Raw genomic sequence first — 17862 nt, 5'->3', positions numbered from 1 at the left:
ATTTTATTTAAACAAGCATGTATTTATTCAAATAATTGCCAGGAGATCTGCTGAAATAAGAAGTGGAATAAAAGCTAAGACCTGTTTTATACACAAAGGATGTGCCGCTCATGGGACCCCCCCCCCCCCCCCCCCCCATATTGTTGAAGAGTCCAGCCTGCTGACTCCTAGACAGAGATGTTTGACCACAGCCAACTCTTCATTTAACAATTTTTTTTTAAATCTAACAATGTGAAGCTCCAGTTTATCCAGCGATGGTCGATGGGTCAACGTTCTACTGCAAGGCAAACAGGATCCAAGTCCCAACCGGATTGTGAGGTTTTTGTTTTCTAGTTTTATTTTTTTGTACAGGGTCCAGATTTTCATTTGATTTTATACTCAATAAAGTTTGGAAACTCTCTGGAAAATTCTGTCCTGGTTTCTTTTCCCCTAGAAATTCACTCAGGAATTCTGGATTCCGGTTCTCATGTTTTTTCTGAACAAATGTGTCTAATCTGTCCAAAGTCCAGATTTTACTTTTGCATTACTTTCTATTATTTTACTGTCTTTTCTCCTGTTATTTTTAAATGGAACTTGAAGCAGGAAGGACACATTCTGTCATCTGCCACCCAGATGATGAATTTTATTCTCACTTGTTATTTTTTAACTGTCTTTTTTATCTTTTCAGCTCTTTGCTGTTGTCTCCCTACTTCTGCTGAAGGTTCTGGACCCCTGGGGAACTTGTACCTGAGGCCATCCGGTTTTGTGACTGATGCTATCAAGGGGCCCACCAGCACCTTTTGTGGATTAAAATGCTTCTGTTTTTGTTTTGGTTACACGCGTAACCCTTTTTAATTTCATTTGTTGGCCATTTGTGAGAATGTCCTACCGGCAATATCCGTTGCCCCCTGGCAGTCAAGGCTCCCAGGGCCAGTATGGGCTTTCTAGACCAGATTCAGAGAGGGACTCTTGGAGGGCACATCCACCCTTTGGTACTCAGCCCACATTTAACCCCTCTGTGGCGTCTTCCGCAAGACATTCCAGCTCTGATGTGACGATTCAGCCAAGGCAAAGTCTAACAGATATATACAAAACCCAACAAAGTGGTTCTCTGATGGTGGAGAGGACGAACGAGTATTTAGACGAGTACGTAAAAAGAGCCAGAAACGAGGGGAGACATCAGCCCGATGAAAGAAATGCTTACTCAAGCAGCACTGAATTAGACAAGTTTTGGTCCACAAGCACAGGGGTCAACAATCCAACATCAACAACCTTTCAGGCACATCAATTTGATGTTCAACTTGGTGCCAACTCTAGATTTGACCCACTGTCAGGTTTATCTGAATTTGAAAGAAGCGATGATCGTGTGCCAACCACTTTTGAAAGACGTGATGATGAACGATACATTCCAGGTTCGGTACCAGACAAATCTGGACCTCCTGAAGCTCCCCATGGTTCCAAAAACTTACCAGAGTTGGCAGCCAACATCCTTGTACGCTTTGGACTTGACAGAGAAGATCTGCAGTACTTACTGACCTACCCAGAGGATCAGATTACCTTCGACAATCTGCCTGAAATCTTGAGGCAGATTCGCAGTCGGAAAGAAAAAGAATCTACACCTCCAAGACCATCTGTCCCTGAGCTGCACACCACCACGCCCCCCTTTAGTGGAATGAATAGAACAATTGGTTCTGGAGGAGTAGAGCCATCCAAGGACAAAGTTCCATCAGACCCAAACCTAGTTATTGACTATGGACATACTGGGAAGTATAGTCAAGTTGGAAATGAAAGACTTAAAGGGTTTGGCACTGATTCAGGCAGGGAACAATATCATACTAGTAACAAAACAAAAGTTGAGGGAAAGAGCTCCAACCAGGCTCCAAAGAAAGCCTTCACCCCTTTTACTATCGCAAAGAAAGATTCTGAAAAAGTACCTCTAAAAGCAGGAACTTCTAAGGGCTTTCGCTTACAAGAAAGTTCAGATTCTGAATCATCTTCAAAATCTGAATCGCCAGATTCTGAAAAGCGAAGAAAATCTTATGGCCACAGGCACGCTGATAGAAAACATGACCGTGGCTTTAAGGACCAGAGTAAAAGTCAAAGACATGGACATCGTCGAGACGTCTCAGACAAAAGAAAGAAGGACAAAGTTCCGAGACAAGAGAAGCAAAAGAGTCCTGAACAGCAGCACAAACTTTTGAGCCAGCTGGACCAGGTGCTGCAACAACTTCAAAGGAGCCAGGTGCCCCCTGCCCAGCAAACTTTCCCCGGGTTACAAACAAGCCATGTTTTGCTGCCTCCACCTTTTCCCAACACAAAACCAGGCTCTGCGTTTCCTCCTGGTCTGCCTCAGCCAGACTCTCGTTTTACCAACTACAGTCAAATGATGACCCGACCTCCACCGTGGCATTATACAACCACGAGGATGGACTTTGACGGGCAGCCAACCCCCGCCATGATCAATGACTATGTTTCAACCACGCCGAAGATGTTTCCACACATCTGCACTCTGTGTAATGTAATTAATCCCATCATGAGGGTAAGTGAACTGTTGTTCACCCTTGGCCCCATTGGTTCGAGCCTCATTGTAGTCGCTCTGCAGTGTACGGTTACATTGTTGGGGATGCAGACACAGGCTTGGTTGGACTCATATGGGGCCAACCCTGTGTTTCAAAATATAAAGATGTTCTTACATTTGAAACGTTTACACAGATCGGATCCTCAGAAAAAAAAACCCAACTGCATCCTCATTCTTTGTTTAAGTATTCTGAGTCTTGTTTCCCAAGCTGTTAGTTTTTTTTTCCTGATCCAAAACTACCCAGACAACTTCCTTCCTGCCCTGGAGATCACAAAATCAAGATTTTTTTTTTTTATTGTTATGGGGTTAAAATAAAGTCTCTTGAAGATTCTCCTTTAATTTGTTCTCATATTTCTTGTTTTTAAAATGTCAAATGATCTTCACAGAGTTACTAGTAACACAACAAAACAATTCCTTCAAGACAACAAAAACAAATTGGAAATTTAAATCAACAAGATAAATTGAACAATTAAGGGTTGTTGGCTAAGTAATTGGAGTAATAGGTGAATATTAATTATTTTTTTGACTTTTAGGATTGGCTTTCCCACCAGAATACAAGCCAGCATCTCGAAAACTGCAAACTCTTCCGAATACAGTGAGTACTTTTCTGTTATGCTGCTGTTACTGTACGTTAGCTTCAGTTCACTAGAGAAAAAGGTGACTGTGAAAGTTTATTAGGTACAATGTGTTAGCAACAGCGCATTTGCAAAAGTGTGTTACCTACAGTGCGTTTCAAAAGTATGTAGGTGAGAGTGTGTCAGTGAAAAGGGAGTTGGGCACTGCATTAGCAAAAGTATGTTAGCCACAGTGCGTTAGCAACAGTTTATTAGTGAAAGTCTCCAAGTGAAAGTGCCTTAGCAAAAGTGTTTTACCTACAATGCTTTAGCTACACTGTGTGTAGCGGCTGTGGGCTTATGAGCCGCTAGAGAGGCTGCGGCAGGTCCTGTTTGCGACGCGCTCCACAAAAAAATATGAACAAGAAATCCACTTTGTTTGTGTGTCGTGATTTATTCCACTTCATCGTTGCCACAGATGACACATGATACGATCCATCAAAGCAGAGTTCATAATCATGTATAGAAGCGGTCAACAAAAAATACTGGGCCCTGTGCACCCTCTCTGTATCAAACCAACAAACCGAACTAACACAGGTGACAGGTGCACCTAAATGACGTCTTAACTAATCACGTGACCAAAAAAGGGGAATTATAAACAAACATGATAATGGCGACTACACTGTGTGAGTGACAATTTGCTAACGAAAATATATTGGTGACATCCATTAGCAGTGCAATAGCAAAAGTGTTTTTGTGACAGTGTGCTAGCAGAAATGTGTTTGTGACTGTGTGACGGCGACAGCGAGTTAGTGAGGGTGCCTTAGCGACAGCGAGTTAGTGAGGGTGCCTTAGCGACAGCGAGTTAGTGAGGGTGCCTTAGCGACAGGGAATTAGTGAGGGTGCCTTAGCGACAGCGTGTTAGTGAGGGTGCATTAGCGACGGTTTGTTAGTGAGGGTGCCTTAGCGACAGCGAGTTAGTGAGGGTGCCTTAGCGAAAGCGTGTTAGTGAGGGTGCATTAGCGACGGTTTGTTAGTGAGGGTGCCTTAGCGACAGCGTGTTAGTGAGGGTGCATTAGCGACGGTTTGTTAGTGAGGGTGCCTTGGCGACAGCGTGTTAGTGAGGGTGCATTAGCGACGGTTTGTTAGTGAGGGTGCCTTAGCGACAGCGTGTTAGTGAGGGTGCATTAGCGACGGTTTGTTAGTGAGGGTGCCTTAGCGACAGCGTGTCAGTGAGGGTGCATTAGCGACGGTTTGTTAGTGAGGGTGCCTTGGCGACAGCGTGTTAGTGAGGGTGCATTAGCGACGGTTTGTTAGTGAGGGTGCCTTAGCGACAGCGAGTTAGTGAGGGTGCATTAGCGACGGTTTGTTAGTGAGGGTGCCTTAGCGACAGCGTGTTAGTGAGGGTGCCTTAGCTACAGCGTGTTAGTGAGGGTGCCTTAGCTACAGCGAGTTAGTGAGGGTGCCTTAGCGACAGCGTGTTAGTGAGGGTGCCTTAGCGACAGCGTGTTAGTGAGGGTGCCTTAGCGACGGTTTGTTAGTGAGGGTGCCTTAGCGACAGCGTGTTAGTGAGGGTGCCTTAGCTACAGCGAGTTAGTGAGGGTGCCTTAGCGACAGCGTGTTAGTGAGGGTGCCTTAGCGACAGCGTGTTAGTGAGGGTGCCTTAGCGACAGCGTGTTAGTGAGGGTGCATTAGCGACGGTTTGTTAGTGAGGGTGCCTTAGCGACAGCGTGTTAGTGAGGGTGCATTAGCGACGGTTTGTTAGTGAGGGTGCCTTAGCGACAGCGAGTTAGTGAGGGTGCCTTAGCGACAGCGTGTTAGTGAGGGTGCCTTAGCGACAGCGTGTTAGTGAGGGTGCCTTAGCTACAGCGAGTTAGTGAGGGTGCCTTAGCGACAGCGTGTTAGTGAGGGTGCCTTAGCGACAGCGCGTTAGTGAGGGTGCCTTAGCGACAGCGCGTTAGTGAGGGTGCCTTAGCGACAGCGAGTTAGTGAGGGTGCCTTAGCGACAGCGCGTTAGTGAGGGTGCCTTAGCGACAGCGCGTTAGTGAGGGTGCCTTAGCGACAGCGAGTTAGTGAGGGTGCCTTAGCGACGGTTTGTTAGTGAGGGTGCATTAGCAACAGCGTGTTAGTGAGGGTGCATTAGCAACAGCGTGTTAGTGAGGGTGCATTAGCGACAGCAAGTTAGTGAGGGTGCCATTGCGACTGTGATTTATCAAAAGGATGTCAGCTGCGTTTAAACGTAGTGCGACACATCTTCAGCCTCTTTCAATGTGCATCGAGAACCACACCACAAGTCGGATTTGTCTCAAATAGTAGGTTGTTAAAACAGATCAGTCTATATGTGACAACTTTGCTGTTATTTGGTAACTTATTCTCTTTTTTTCTGTAGCTTTCCTTACTGGAATGGTCAGATACCGCCTTTTCAAAGGTAAACATCAGTGAAACTTTGGAAATGTTATTAGTTGTACAAACTGTTTTTAATGTGTTAATGTATTCCTCGTTTAGTGATGCCGGTCCTGCTTCTGCACAAGCCACATATGGGCTCCCTAATCCGAACCTGGCACCACAGCCACATTACCAGAACCGATGGGTTGGGGGCCGATCCCACTCGCACATCTCTGACCCCCGGTCCAGATCTCGCTCATCCACACCTCCGTGGTACCAGAGCAGCAGGTCCCGATCGCGCTCTCGAAGCCCCCGTCGGCATAGAAGCACCAAATATAAAGACAGGCGCAGGTGATCGACAGAAAACTAATTCTAATGCATGTGGAGTGCCAAAGAACATGGAAACACCCTTGGGGTTTCTTCATCTTTACGTATTGTAGGTCACGATCTCGGTCTTTGTCTTCACGTCATGAGCGCCCCTACACTACTTCATATCGCTCGCGCTCAAGAAGCAGGGAGAGACGATCCTCGTCCAGGAAGTCCGACAAGAAACATTCATCTCAGAGGAGGAGTCGGGAAGCCCAGATCGCCACCAAGAGGCTGACCAAGGAGCTAATGGAGACTTCAGGTCAGAGATTTAGAAACTCCTGGATTTGGACAACTTGATTTCTAACAGAAGATTCTTACTTGGCCATCAAGGGTGTAATGTTTTACTACTTTTAGTATAAATGTGAAAATATGGTGCCATGACCTTGTGTTCTTTCATTTCAGAGGCCAGGGGTTTGTCATCTCCTGGCGTGGAGGACATGGTGAAAACTTTGGCCCCCGTGTTAATAGCCGAGCTGTCCAAGATGAAGCCAGTACCCTCCTCTTCATCCCCCACACGGCCACACGGTGCGGAGGACCGTGAGGTGAGAACATCGGTACCTGATTGGCAAGAATGGTTGCCAAAGAAACATTGACTTAGACCAGGGGTGTCAAACTCCAAGCTTCTGCTGGCTTTCCAGAAATCCTGCCTGATCTGCTGCTGATTACCTGTTTCAGGTGTATTTAGCCAATAAGGAAGTTCAATGGCATTTTGGATGGAAAGCATGCCTCAAGGGGGGGATTTTGATACCTCTGACTGCTTATTGATGCTCCAACACGGCGGTGTCCATATTGCAAAAACAAGGACAACTTTCATACACAGCCACTGGGGGAGAACAATGATTTTATTTTCTGGCAATTGTGTTTGAAGTGTTTAATACTCACATATGATCACAAAACTGCTTCCTGTTTGTTTTTTCAGTGACTGTTCTAAACTTATCATTGTTTTCTTCCTAATTTTATAAAGGAAAAATTCTGCTGCATTTGACGAAATAGACTTTAGGATTTACCCTCAAAGGCTCCATACTGTGTGGTCAAAATCCGGTACTGGTTGGTTTAAATCTGTTGATTGGGTTCAACAGGGCTCATGTTTAGGACTACTACATGTATCGTAAGTGACTATTTGCATGTAGAAAGGGCTGGTTTATGGCTAGGGTTATGGTTCACGTACGTGTGGACACTGCAGCAATGTGCAATATGGCTGTTTGGATTACGTGTGGCCAACATGGACAGTCATGGACCGCAAGGACCATGCTGTTTTCACAATTTTTCATTCTGGGAATCTGCACCACACACACAAAAAAAACTCACTAAAGTTTCCACACATAAGACCTGGTGAAATAATTCTAGTCACAACAATGGGGCCATAATCTTTTATGAAGTTCAAAAAAAAAGAAGAAAAAACATGGACTAAGACACACATGTCCAGGATATAAAAAAATGTTATGGGATGGCTACAGGGCCCGTGGCTTGGTAGCAATTCTCTGCCAACATGCTCACACACACACACACACACACACCACCAGGTCTACCAGACTACAACACAAGTTTTGTTGACCTTTAACCTTTCTTGAATTTCCCTCCAAAAAATGGATCCTAAGTACCAGCTATGAATTGAAATCCCTCCTTGGGATTTCAATCTTTTACCCCGCAGCTTGTTGAGTGTCATCAAAAGGCTACTTGGGGGCAAGAAACTGTTTGTTTTTAAAGATTTTAGATTTTGAACGGCGTTAGCATAGCAAGCTCGCAAAAGGGGAGTTCCTGTGTTCCTCGCACGTTTTTTTAGCAGAATATTTGAAGCATAAATCTTTAGCACAACCTGAAGGAAATGATACCACATATGATATGAACATATTAGGAATGTGGGCGTGGTTAACAAAAACCTCAGTTGTCAACGATATTCAAAAGTTTGGTATTTCTTCTAGAACTGACAGACCTGTTTGACCGAAAAGCAGCCATTTTGAAAAAAAAGTTTATGAATTTGCCACGTAAAACTCTGAGAAGTGAAGGGCGTGTATCAGCAAGGGCGTGGTCGGGTAGTGCCTGCGGCCCGTGAAACGCCACAAGTGTTTTTGATTTTTAAATTGATTGAGAAAATTCTATTCGTTTGTCTCTCCTGACACGGTCAGTCTATCAATTATATCAATCAAAAATCTATTTTCAAATGCATTTAGTAGATTGGACCCAAACCTGATGGATATACATTTAGATATTCCTAGAAACATGTGGTCTTTGTGACTCTGCAGGAAGAGGCTCCGTCTGAAACCTCAGTGAAACTTCGAGGTGTTTTTCCTAGCGTGGCTCACAAAGATCTGCTGGACGCCATCGAGACGGTTGGAAAAACCAAGTCCCTGGTCGTATACAGGTCACAATGTCAAGTAAGTGTCACCAAAGTCTTTAGGTTTCAGGTTTTTTACTCTTTTCTTTTCAGTGATTTTATAGGTTTTTTTTTTAATCTGAACACTGGATTTTGTTTTGTTTTTGTTTTTTTAGGCCAAAGTGATTTTTGAAAACGAAGACGACGCGGAGAAGCTGATGAGCCTGAAGAGTCTTCTTGTGAAAGAAGTCCCGGTTTTTGTTGATCAAGTATGTTGCTGTTAATTTCCTGTTAAATTTGTCTAAAAAAAAAGAGCTGGACTTCGTCTTATGAAATAAAGAGATCTATTTTACGAAACATTTCACTCACCAGAAACCAGAAAAGAAGGAATTTTAGCAAAAGTCAAAGATAAAAAAAAAAATGAGTCAAATATGAGATATAAAGATACACTACAGGAAAATTAGTTATGATAAAAGTGACTACAGTGCGCTGTAAACAGCCACAGTGTGTGTTTGGAGGTTCAACAGGGCTCAGCTTTAGGACCACTTTGGTTTTAATGATCTTCTAGTCATTTAGTTCTAAGCGGATTCACTTCTAAAAGTGTAGTGTTCAATAAACTGTTGTTTTTATTTTTTACATTTAAAACATTTTTTTGTCTTTCTTAACTATTTATATAATCTGCGCAAAACTTGAAATTAAAAGTAGGAATTCTTACATCAAAAACAATGATTTGAACGATCCATTTCTTCAAACAAAGATTTCTTTGAAACCATTAAATTCTTCTCTGTTTCTTCATCTGGGAATATTCTTACAATTGTTTCTAGAAACTACTTTACAAAATCTTTTGTTTTTGTTTGAATAAAGGTTAAAAATGAATGTGTTAATGTTTTCTCCGGGAAAACGATCGACCTCTGCTGTAATTGTTAATTTTTGACTGTTTACAGATTACTTACTCTAAGACGTCCTCAAGGAAGCAGAAAAGTCCCGATAAGCAGTAAGTCCCGCCTCCCTCTGTCCTAAAAAAAAAAAGGGGTGGAGTTGCTGCTGTTGTTTCCATTTGGAAACAACATATAGAAACAGCTGTTTGAATCTCTCCACCCTGATGCTGCTTTCGTTCTGTAGACCAGGCGGAGCGTCTGCTGCCACAGTGGATGAGGAAGAGCCGAGGAAGACTTTGGAAGAGGCTCAAGAAGAGCCGAGATCTTCCTCGTCAGAATCGAGTGAGGATGAAGAGGCACCAGCAGAGGAAGTCCGGCTCCAGCAGACGCAGGAGTCTCCTGAAAGTTAGTTCTAGTTTGTGCGCCCGTCTTTATTTTTTCTTTCTCCAGAAATGTTTCAGACTTGAGATTATTTAGATTCTGGACAAATGTGACGCACAATTTAGGCTTTAAATGAAAGTGTTTATTGTTACGAGAAAAAAACTACTAACCAATAATCCAGTGGGGAGAAGTAATTGCCCCCTGAACCCTGTAAACATATGTGATAACTGCCAGTGAGTCTTTTCCAAAGTTGTGGAAGAACTTTCAGGCTTTTCACGAGGCAAAACATTAAGAGCAATTTCTTATTTACAATGTTGGCCTGAAATTGTAGAAAAGTTGGGTTTTTTATGAAGGTTAATCATCCCAGTTCAGTTCAGGGCTTTAACTAGGGGGTTCTAACTTTCTTCGTTGGTTCCTAAGTGCTTTGTTTTTTGGATCATCTTCCTGCTGCATAACTCATCTAACCATGAATACTGTGAGTTACTAAACAGGAGGACGTCAGAGCCCAGCAGCTATGTTGTGGTTGTTCACCTTTCAGCAGATCCCTGTAGGGGTCGCCAGAGAGTCATCTTCCACTGATTGGCACTGGTGGGCTGGGGACTGGTGTAGGTACCAATACCAATAAGTGTTCGGGGACCTGCGTGCATGATTGCGTAACAGTACAAGCACAATTGGTTAATCACATGGGCAATTTTTTCCCCCACAACCACTGGCACGCGGGGGGGGGGGGGGGGGGGGGGGCTGTGATTGGCTGTCCGTAAGACAGCCAATCACAATATGTGTGCTGTCCGTTGGTCCGATGACGTGTAAGAGCGTGATTGGTCCAGACAAATTACGGTATGACCATAGAAGAAGAAAGTGTAAGTTCCGTTGTAAATAAACAGCTCCAACATAGAGCGAGATCTTCTAAACGGGCCTTTTATTATTGTTATGATTATTATTAAGTACATTTTCGTTTTTTAAATCCGTGCGGCCAGTGCTTTGTTATTGGCAGAACGGACCCGGAAGCAGGGTTAGGGTTAGGTTAATACGTGCTAACATTTAGCCGTGGATGAACTTGAACTGGAAAAACATCAGCCTTCATTCTGTCTGGACCCGACTGGAAACACAAAATTACTCTATGGTTTGCACGGTTTCTCAGGACTTTTCATTCATCCGCCAGCTCACACGGAGACACGGTTCTCGGCAGAGCGGACGGCGGTCCAAAGCCTCCTCCGGGCCGGGCGCCGTAACAAAGCGCCCTCCCCTGCCGGCAAACATGAAGCTGTGGAGCAGCAGGTTCATTCTAACGGCCAGGGATCTTTTTACAAAGTGTATTGTGGCAAAATCTCATAACAAACACTATAAAGAATGATGTCAGACACAACTTATGAGGGAATAGAATTTTAGGTTACTAAAGGAAACGTGAAATGAATATATGTAGAGCCCGAGCAGATCTCCACGCTATGTAGTTTGTCTAAGTGGGGCTACCGTAGTGTGACGTCATTACCGAACGCTGCAGGCCGAACAGCTTTGGTAGCTACACCAGCACAGAAGGGCCCAGATTTGGAAACCCTATTATTCAGAAATGTGCTTTGTTTCTTAGGTGGTTCTGTTTAGTATAAATCATTGTAGAAAAAGAGTTCTGTCTACTGACAGAAATGGGTCAGAACTCGTCACACTAACAGACTTCTCCATTTGCTCGACTTCACAGCCTCTTTCATATACAAGCAGAAGTTCTCCAAGGAGACCGTAAGTTTACTTTGCCGCTCTTTTTAAGTTCCTCTTCAAGTTTTACTCTGATCTTCTGTAGATCTATTTTCAAGGAGTTCCCAGTGTTGTTTTTTTCATCCCGAACACCCCCAACCTAACATAACCGGTGTACTAAAAATGTTGAAGGATTGAGCAGACTTGACTTCCTGAGGCGACCCAGGTCCTTCAACATTTTAACAGGATGCCCCACATGGTTCAGCGGTCTGTCATGGCGAGTAGCGTCTTCTTTTTCGCCGTGGTGTGTCGGGGTACCGGCATCAAAGCAAAGGACGCCCGACAGACCAGATCAACTCAGATAAACGTAGGGGTGTAACGGTACACTCAATTCGATTTGGTTCAGAGTGTCATAGGGCTCGGTTCGGGACATTTTCTGTATTTTTTCGGTACAAAATAGGCAGAAAAAAAATTGCTTACAAAATGCTTTTATTGGTTTTATATAACAATAAATAAAATTGACCTATGTAGGTGATCTGCTATATAAAATAATACAACTGTTATCTGTCAGGAGCCAAAAACTTTGGATAATTAACACTGGCCTGAAAAAAACATTTGAACTTGAACTTTTCTTTTCTTGTAGACCCGATTGTTCCAGTCTGGTGATGCCGTTTTAATTTCGTTAACAGATTAGATGTGTTACTGTGGCGTACGCTATCTTTGTGTGAGAATTTCAACACACAGCAGTCGGCTTATCCAATTGTCTTTTCCCTTCATGGATGCTGACAACAAAGCCAAAGTGTTCCCCCACACAGGAGGGAGATGGGGGGGGGGGGGGGGTCCTCAAGCTCTGTCCTCTTGTCTGCATTATCCATGCTGATACTGTGGACATGCTCACTGTCACCCAATAGCGTCTCGCAGAAACTCATGGTCAACATTAGCTCCGCCTCGGCGCAAAGTTAATACATACAGAACAAAAGTGAACCGTACCGTAATTGGCGTACCAAAACGATTCAACACAACCACCTGTACCCTTAGTAAAAAGGCGGGGGCTATTGTAGGTTTTAAACTCGCCGGCCTGGAGGAGGTGGCGAGGGACAGAATGCTGGCTAAAGCGTCAAATCCCTGTCTATAAAACTGAGGACGGATTGAGCAGCAGCTTCAGCGGCAGACTCCTGTCAAGCCGATGCTCTACATGTCAATCAAAGTCCTGTGCATAAAATACAATAAAATTTAAAAACAAGATGACAACACAAACAGTGTCGACAACACACACAGACACACATCCGCACACCATAATAAAAAAGTGATAAAATGATTGAATGTAGAGACCTGGCTCACTATAACTGCTGTAAGCGTCAGGGAAAAAAACCCACAATGCATCATGTCAGGTGCCCCTCAAGCTTTCAGTGACATTGAATGCGTATTTTATTTTATGTTCATTTGTTTGCTGCTAGGAGTGTGTACATGTATATACGAGTTTTCTTCCCTGTATACTTAGTATTTAGTTCATTTTACTGTGTTGCTACTGCAGCAGCATTTCCCGTTAATAAAGTTGATGTTAATCTTACAGAAAGAGGCTCCGTCTGAAACCTCAGTGACTCTTAGAGCGATTTATACTGAAGTTCCTTACCAAGATCTACTGGACGCCGTCGAGACAGTTGGAAAAACCAAGTCCCTGGTCATCTACAGGTCAAAATGTCAAGTAAGTGTCACCAATCAGTCTGTAGGCTTCAGGTTTTACTCGTTTCAGTGATTTTATATGAGACAAGTTCCTGTCTTTTCTTTAGTCTGACGACTGGATGTTTTTTTTTTTTTTTAGGCCAAAGTGATTTTTGAAAACGAAGAAGATGCGGAGAAGCTGAACAGCCTGGAGACACTTCCTGTGAAAGGAGGCGCGATTAGAGTTTATAGTAGAGTACGTTGTTGTAAATTTTCAGTTGAATTTGTCGGAAAAAAATAACTGGACTTTGTCTTGTTATGGAAACATTCTCACCATTTTAGTAAAAGACATCATCATCCTTATTGCATCATGTCTAAATAACTTTAGATAAAAGTGACTACAGTGCGCTGTAAACAGCCACAGTGTGTGTTTGGAGGTTCAACAGGGCTCAGCTTTAGGACCACTTTGGTTTAAAGATGTTCTAGTCATTTAGTTTTGGCTGACTCACTTTTAAATGCAGAGTGGAAGGGCCAGATTGTTTTTGCAGTTGGAAAAAATCCTGTGCCTTTGAGCGCAAATTGCCCCCCCCGCCACATGTGCCATGGATGCCTGTTTTAAATGAATGTTTGTGTTAAAGTTTTCTGCGGAAAAACGATCGACTTCTGCTGTAATTGTTAATTTTTGACTGTTTACAGATTACTTACTCTAAGACGTCCTCAAGGAAGCAGAAAAGTCCCGATAAGCAGTAAGTCCCGCCTCCCTCTGTCCTAAAGAAAGGGGTGGAGTTGCTGCTGTTGTTTCCATTTTGAAACAAACCTAAAAACAGCGGTTTGAATCTCTCCACCCTGATGCTGCTTTCGTTCTGTAGACCAGGCGGAGCGTCTGCTGCCACGGTGGATGAGGAAGAACCGAGGAAGACTTTGGAAGAGGCTCAAGAAGAGCCGAGATCTTCCTCGTCTGAATCGAGTGAGGATGAAGAGGCACCAGCAGAGGAAGTCCAGCAGACGCAGGAGTCTCCTGAAAGTTAGTTGTAGTGTGTTTAGTTTGTGCGCCCGTCTTTATTTTTCATTTGTACGAATGAATCTAAAAATACTTAGTTACAAAAAACTATATTTCGTAGTTTTGGTTTATTATAAATTCTTGTTGTCAGGTAAATTTCATCCATAATGAAAATAAAACAAAAGGATCTTTATTGTTTTAACCTGAACAGGATTTTTTGGTTTTAGATTCGGCAGAGGAAACGGAGGATCCAGAGGAAGAACCAGAGTCTTCCTCCTCTGCAGGACCGGCTGAGAGGTTCTCGCCCACAGACCAGTACTCTGCAGATCCGGAGACGTCTCTGACGGTTGGAGAGAAGCTGGAGACGCTCCTGACCAGCAAGAACTTCCGTAAGAGCGTCTTGTTCCACCCAACGCAAAGTTAGAACCAAAAAAAACTGTTCTACACCAAAGACGCTCCAAGTCAGCCGCTCTTTTTTTTAAAAACGATTCCAATTATTATTTATTATTTATTTATTATTATTTCTCACATGGTTATGTTCAGTTCTAAATCATTACAGAAGTGAGTTAGAACTCGTTACACTGTTTCACACTCACTACACTACTGTTTACACCAACAACTGACTATCTTCCTCCACACACAATATTATTCTTATGCTGCACTTTATCCTGCGTTTTAATTTTCATACTTGTATTTTAATTGTTTCTTGTACATATTTCTTTATATTTTTACAGTGTTTTTACCTCTCCAAGGCTGCTACAGTTTCATTGTATTATTATGTAAACTGACAACGGATTCTGATTGTGATTTCAGGCTGTTTCATGAACAAGCAGAAGTGCTTCAGGAAGACCGTAAGTTTATTTTGACGCTCTGGATCACAAGTTCCTGTTTGGGTTCCATTCTGATCATCTGTTGATCCATTTTTAAAGAGATCCCAGTGTTTTGTTTTGTTTTTAAATATGACCAAGCAATTTAACATTACTGGTGTAATAAAAAACGGCGAACAACAGCCGTACAGTTCTGAGCCCGATTCCAGCTCAGACGAGGGAAAAAACAGAGACGTACGTGGATCTATTTGTCTGCTGGTGGATGCATCGGAATGGAGCACTTAAAAGAAATGTAAAGAAATACCCAAAAATGCAATTTTAAGCCTAATTTTTTTATATTAGTCCGCCATAATCAGAAAAAACACGTTAACATGTTTAATCATTGAACGTCTCAACACCCATCCAGAAAGAGGATTCCCTTAAAACTTTGTGTTCCATTTCCATCTAAAACCAGGGCATAAAAAACTTTTGGGGGGGGCTAACTGAACGAACGTGGAGCTTTTAGTTGGAAAACATCACGGCAGTAAAAACTAACAAAACTAAAATAATTTGGTTTCCTAAGTGAAGCTTGCCTCTTTTATTTTGACGGTTTAAACTCATCTTGACTCAGTCATGGCTGCCAAAGACAAATGACAAATAAATAAACAGGAAGTCGTGAAAGGAATGAAGTAAAAAAAAAAAAGCACTTCTGGTTCTTCAACTTTTTTTAAAAAGCGTATTTAAAACAAAAAAAGGAGGTAAATGATTCTGATTGTTTGGATAGTTTTTCAGCTAATTCGCTGCTTTAGCTAAAACTCAAAAATATAAATAAATCAGAAATGTCCTTTTTATTTATGCGGTCAGAATCTCTCTTCCCACCGTCAGAGATGGAGTCAAGCAGGAAGACAGAGACCAAACCAACGCAGAGACAGCAATAAAGTTAGTTTCTTTGAGGATCAGAAGGTTCTGCAGATGTTCTGTGAGGAACATCAGCAGTTCTTTCAATGTAAAGCTGCTGCTACACTTTATTGTAGTTTTCAGATGTAGATATTTGGATTACTGGTATTTTTTTATTTGTAATATTGTTTTTATTTTAATTTTTGGTACATTATCAAACATAATCGCAAGCTTTACACCCAATTTGTACATGTGAACTAAAATAGAATAAATAAAATAGAACAGAGAAAAAACAACTAAACAATGACCAGAAGAACAAAAAACAGATCAACCTCTACCAATCAGGAAATGAAAGGAAAGCCATCTTTTGATACATTTTTCAAATACAACTGCATTTTAGAGTATTCTTAGTTAGTCTTGGTCATCCACAGATCCATTCTCCAAATTAAGACTCTTCGCAAAACTTTTTAGAGGGCCCCACATGTCTTCCAGCAGTTCCAACTCTCCTTTCCTAATATATCTCATCCTTTCTAATGGAAAAACTATGAGCATCTGTTTCCCCCAGTGAGTCAACTTGGGCCTACAGGTTCTTTTTGCTTGTAAAAAACACATGTCAATCATAATTTGTTCGCTTTCAGTAAACTTGGGATTTGAAGGATATATGCCTAGAATAAACATAACAGGATTTGTTGGAACAGTTTTTGAAACAATCATCTCCACTTCTTTTCTAACCTCCTCCCTTGCCACATGCAGTGGAAGAGAGTCCCTTTAGCCTCAGCACACTTACAACAGATATCGGGAATATTACTGTCATATCGGTTCAGTTGCGCTGGTGTTATATATGTTCTCATTAGCCACTTGTATTGCAGAACCCTAAACCGAGTACTGATTATCTGTTTGTGAACTGTGCTACAAGCTAACTCCCAATCTTCCTTTGACAAGGTTGTTTTGAGATCCTCATTCCAGGCCTTAAGTTTAAAATCAGAGTTTTCCTTAGAGTTGGACAACAAAAGATCATAAAATTCTGATTATCCCCACTATTTTTAGATAGCATTCTTTCAAGTGATGTTTTAGTTAATTGATCACCCTGACTTTCTCTAATAAAACTCCTTAATTGAAGGAATTTAAAGAAACATTTCCTATCAATGTTATACTTGCATGTCAGTTCGTCAAAGGACATTAGTGATTCTGAATTTGGTAGATATCGATCCTGTATTGATTTTAATCCTCTCGAAGTCAAGTCTTGAAAGACAATATCTGCCCTCCCTGGTATAAAATACTGGTTTCCCCAAATTGTGGTGTACAAAGATAAGTTATTAGTCTCATTAGTATGCTTGTATACCCTAGACCAGATTTTTATCATGTATTTAACAGTTGGATTTGTAGTTGTCTTAATCAAGTTAAAAATCGTATCTGAGTAAAGATAATATGGCAGTGGTAAATCTAGACCAACAGATTCCATTTCTTTCCACTGGGGGGCCTCTATAGTTTCAAAATAAAATTTTATTGATCTGATACCAAATTATATTTGGACATTTTAACCCACCGTGGTTATATGGCAGTTGCATCATGGATAACCGAATTCGTGCTTTATCATTTTTCCAAATAAATGCAAGAAATTGAAAAAATCATCAGGTGGGGGCAATGGCAAATTCTGAAACACGTACAACATTTTGGGGAGAATATTCATTTTTATAACATTAATTCTTCCCATCAAGGACAGAGGTAAGGACAACCACCTATCAACAGACACTGTGGTTTTATTTATCAAAGATTCATAGTCAACCCTAACAACGTAGTTTAGTTTACGTCTGATTTCTATACCTAAATATTTAAAATGATCCACGAGTTTAAATGATAAAGCCTGCGAGTTAGGACTGCTAGCTTGTTTTTCATCAAGTACTAGAATGGATGATTTTGTACGACTATTGACTGTATAACCACAGATCTTGCCAAAGTCTTCTATCAGTTTTAAGATAATTGGAATTGTTTTACTCATGTTTATTACTGGTATTTTAAGTTGGAATAAAATCTTTTATTTTGTAGACTTTAAGGATTTGATTGACCCTTTTTACCAAGTCAGGACAGAAGTAGCAAAGACAGCTGATGGATCTGCTCCAAAAAAAACCATCACTTTACTTCCAAGACCTAAGTAGTGACCGTTCTTTTGTTTTGGTTTTAATCTTCCAGTTCAAGAAGACAGTGTTTTTGGTGAGCGGCCTTCCAGAGTACGCCAGCGGCAGCTACACGGAGGAGGAGCTCGCCGCCGTGCTCCACCCGTACGGGTTCCAACACACGAGCGACAGCGTCTATGTGATTCCTCAGACGAGGATGGTACGCAGAAACTTTGACGCTTTTAACATGAAAAGCCTG

General features: G+C 42.0%; 1 protein-coding gene across 1 annotated transcript in view; it reads left to right on the top strand.

Annotated features, from left to right (window-relative positions):
- LOC101175026 overlaps positions 1–17862 on the top strand; it is a 31720-nt gene that overhangs the window by 2597 nt on the left and 11261 nt on the right. Inside the window, exons 2-19 of the mRNA XM_011487296.3 lie at positions 668–2518; positions 3091–3152; positions 5501–5539; positions 5617–5847; positions 5937–6124; positions 6268–6407; positions 8109–8240; positions 8356–8448; positions 9124–9173; positions 9302–9462; positions 11132–11169; positions 12698–12829; positions 12947–13042; positions 13483–13532; positions 13656–13810; positions 14014–14175; positions 14600–14637; positions 17680–17823. Coding sequence (XP_011485598.1) covers positions 860–2518; positions 3091–3152; positions 5501–5539; positions 5617–5847; positions 5937–6124; positions 6268–6407; positions 8109–8240; positions 8356–8448; positions 9124–9173; positions 9302–9462; positions 11132–11169; positions 12698–12829; positions 12947–13042; positions 13483–13532; positions 13656–13810; positions 14014–14175; positions 14600–14637; positions 17680–17823 — 3570 coding nt within the window. The 5' untranslated portion in view covers positions 668–859. The remainder of the gene's footprint in view (positions 1–667; positions 2519–3090; positions 3153–5500; positions 5540–5616; positions 5848–5936; positions 6125–6267; positions 6408–8108; positions 8241–8355; positions 8449–9123; positions 9174–9301; positions 9463–11131; positions 11170–12697; positions 12830–12946; positions 13043–13482; positions 13533–13655; positions 13811–14013; positions 14176–14599; positions 14638–17679; positions 17824–17862) is intronic.

Source organism: Oryzias latipes, chromosome 18 (genome assembly GCF_002234675.1).
Source record: "Oryzias latipes chromosome 18, ASM223467v1".
Taxonomy (NCBI): Eukaryota; Metazoa; Chordata; class Actinopteri; order Beloniformes; family Adrianichthyidae; genus Oryzias; species Oryzias latipes.
Note: the sequence above shows the minus strand (reverse complement) of the source record. Positions and strands in the feature narration are given on the sequence as shown.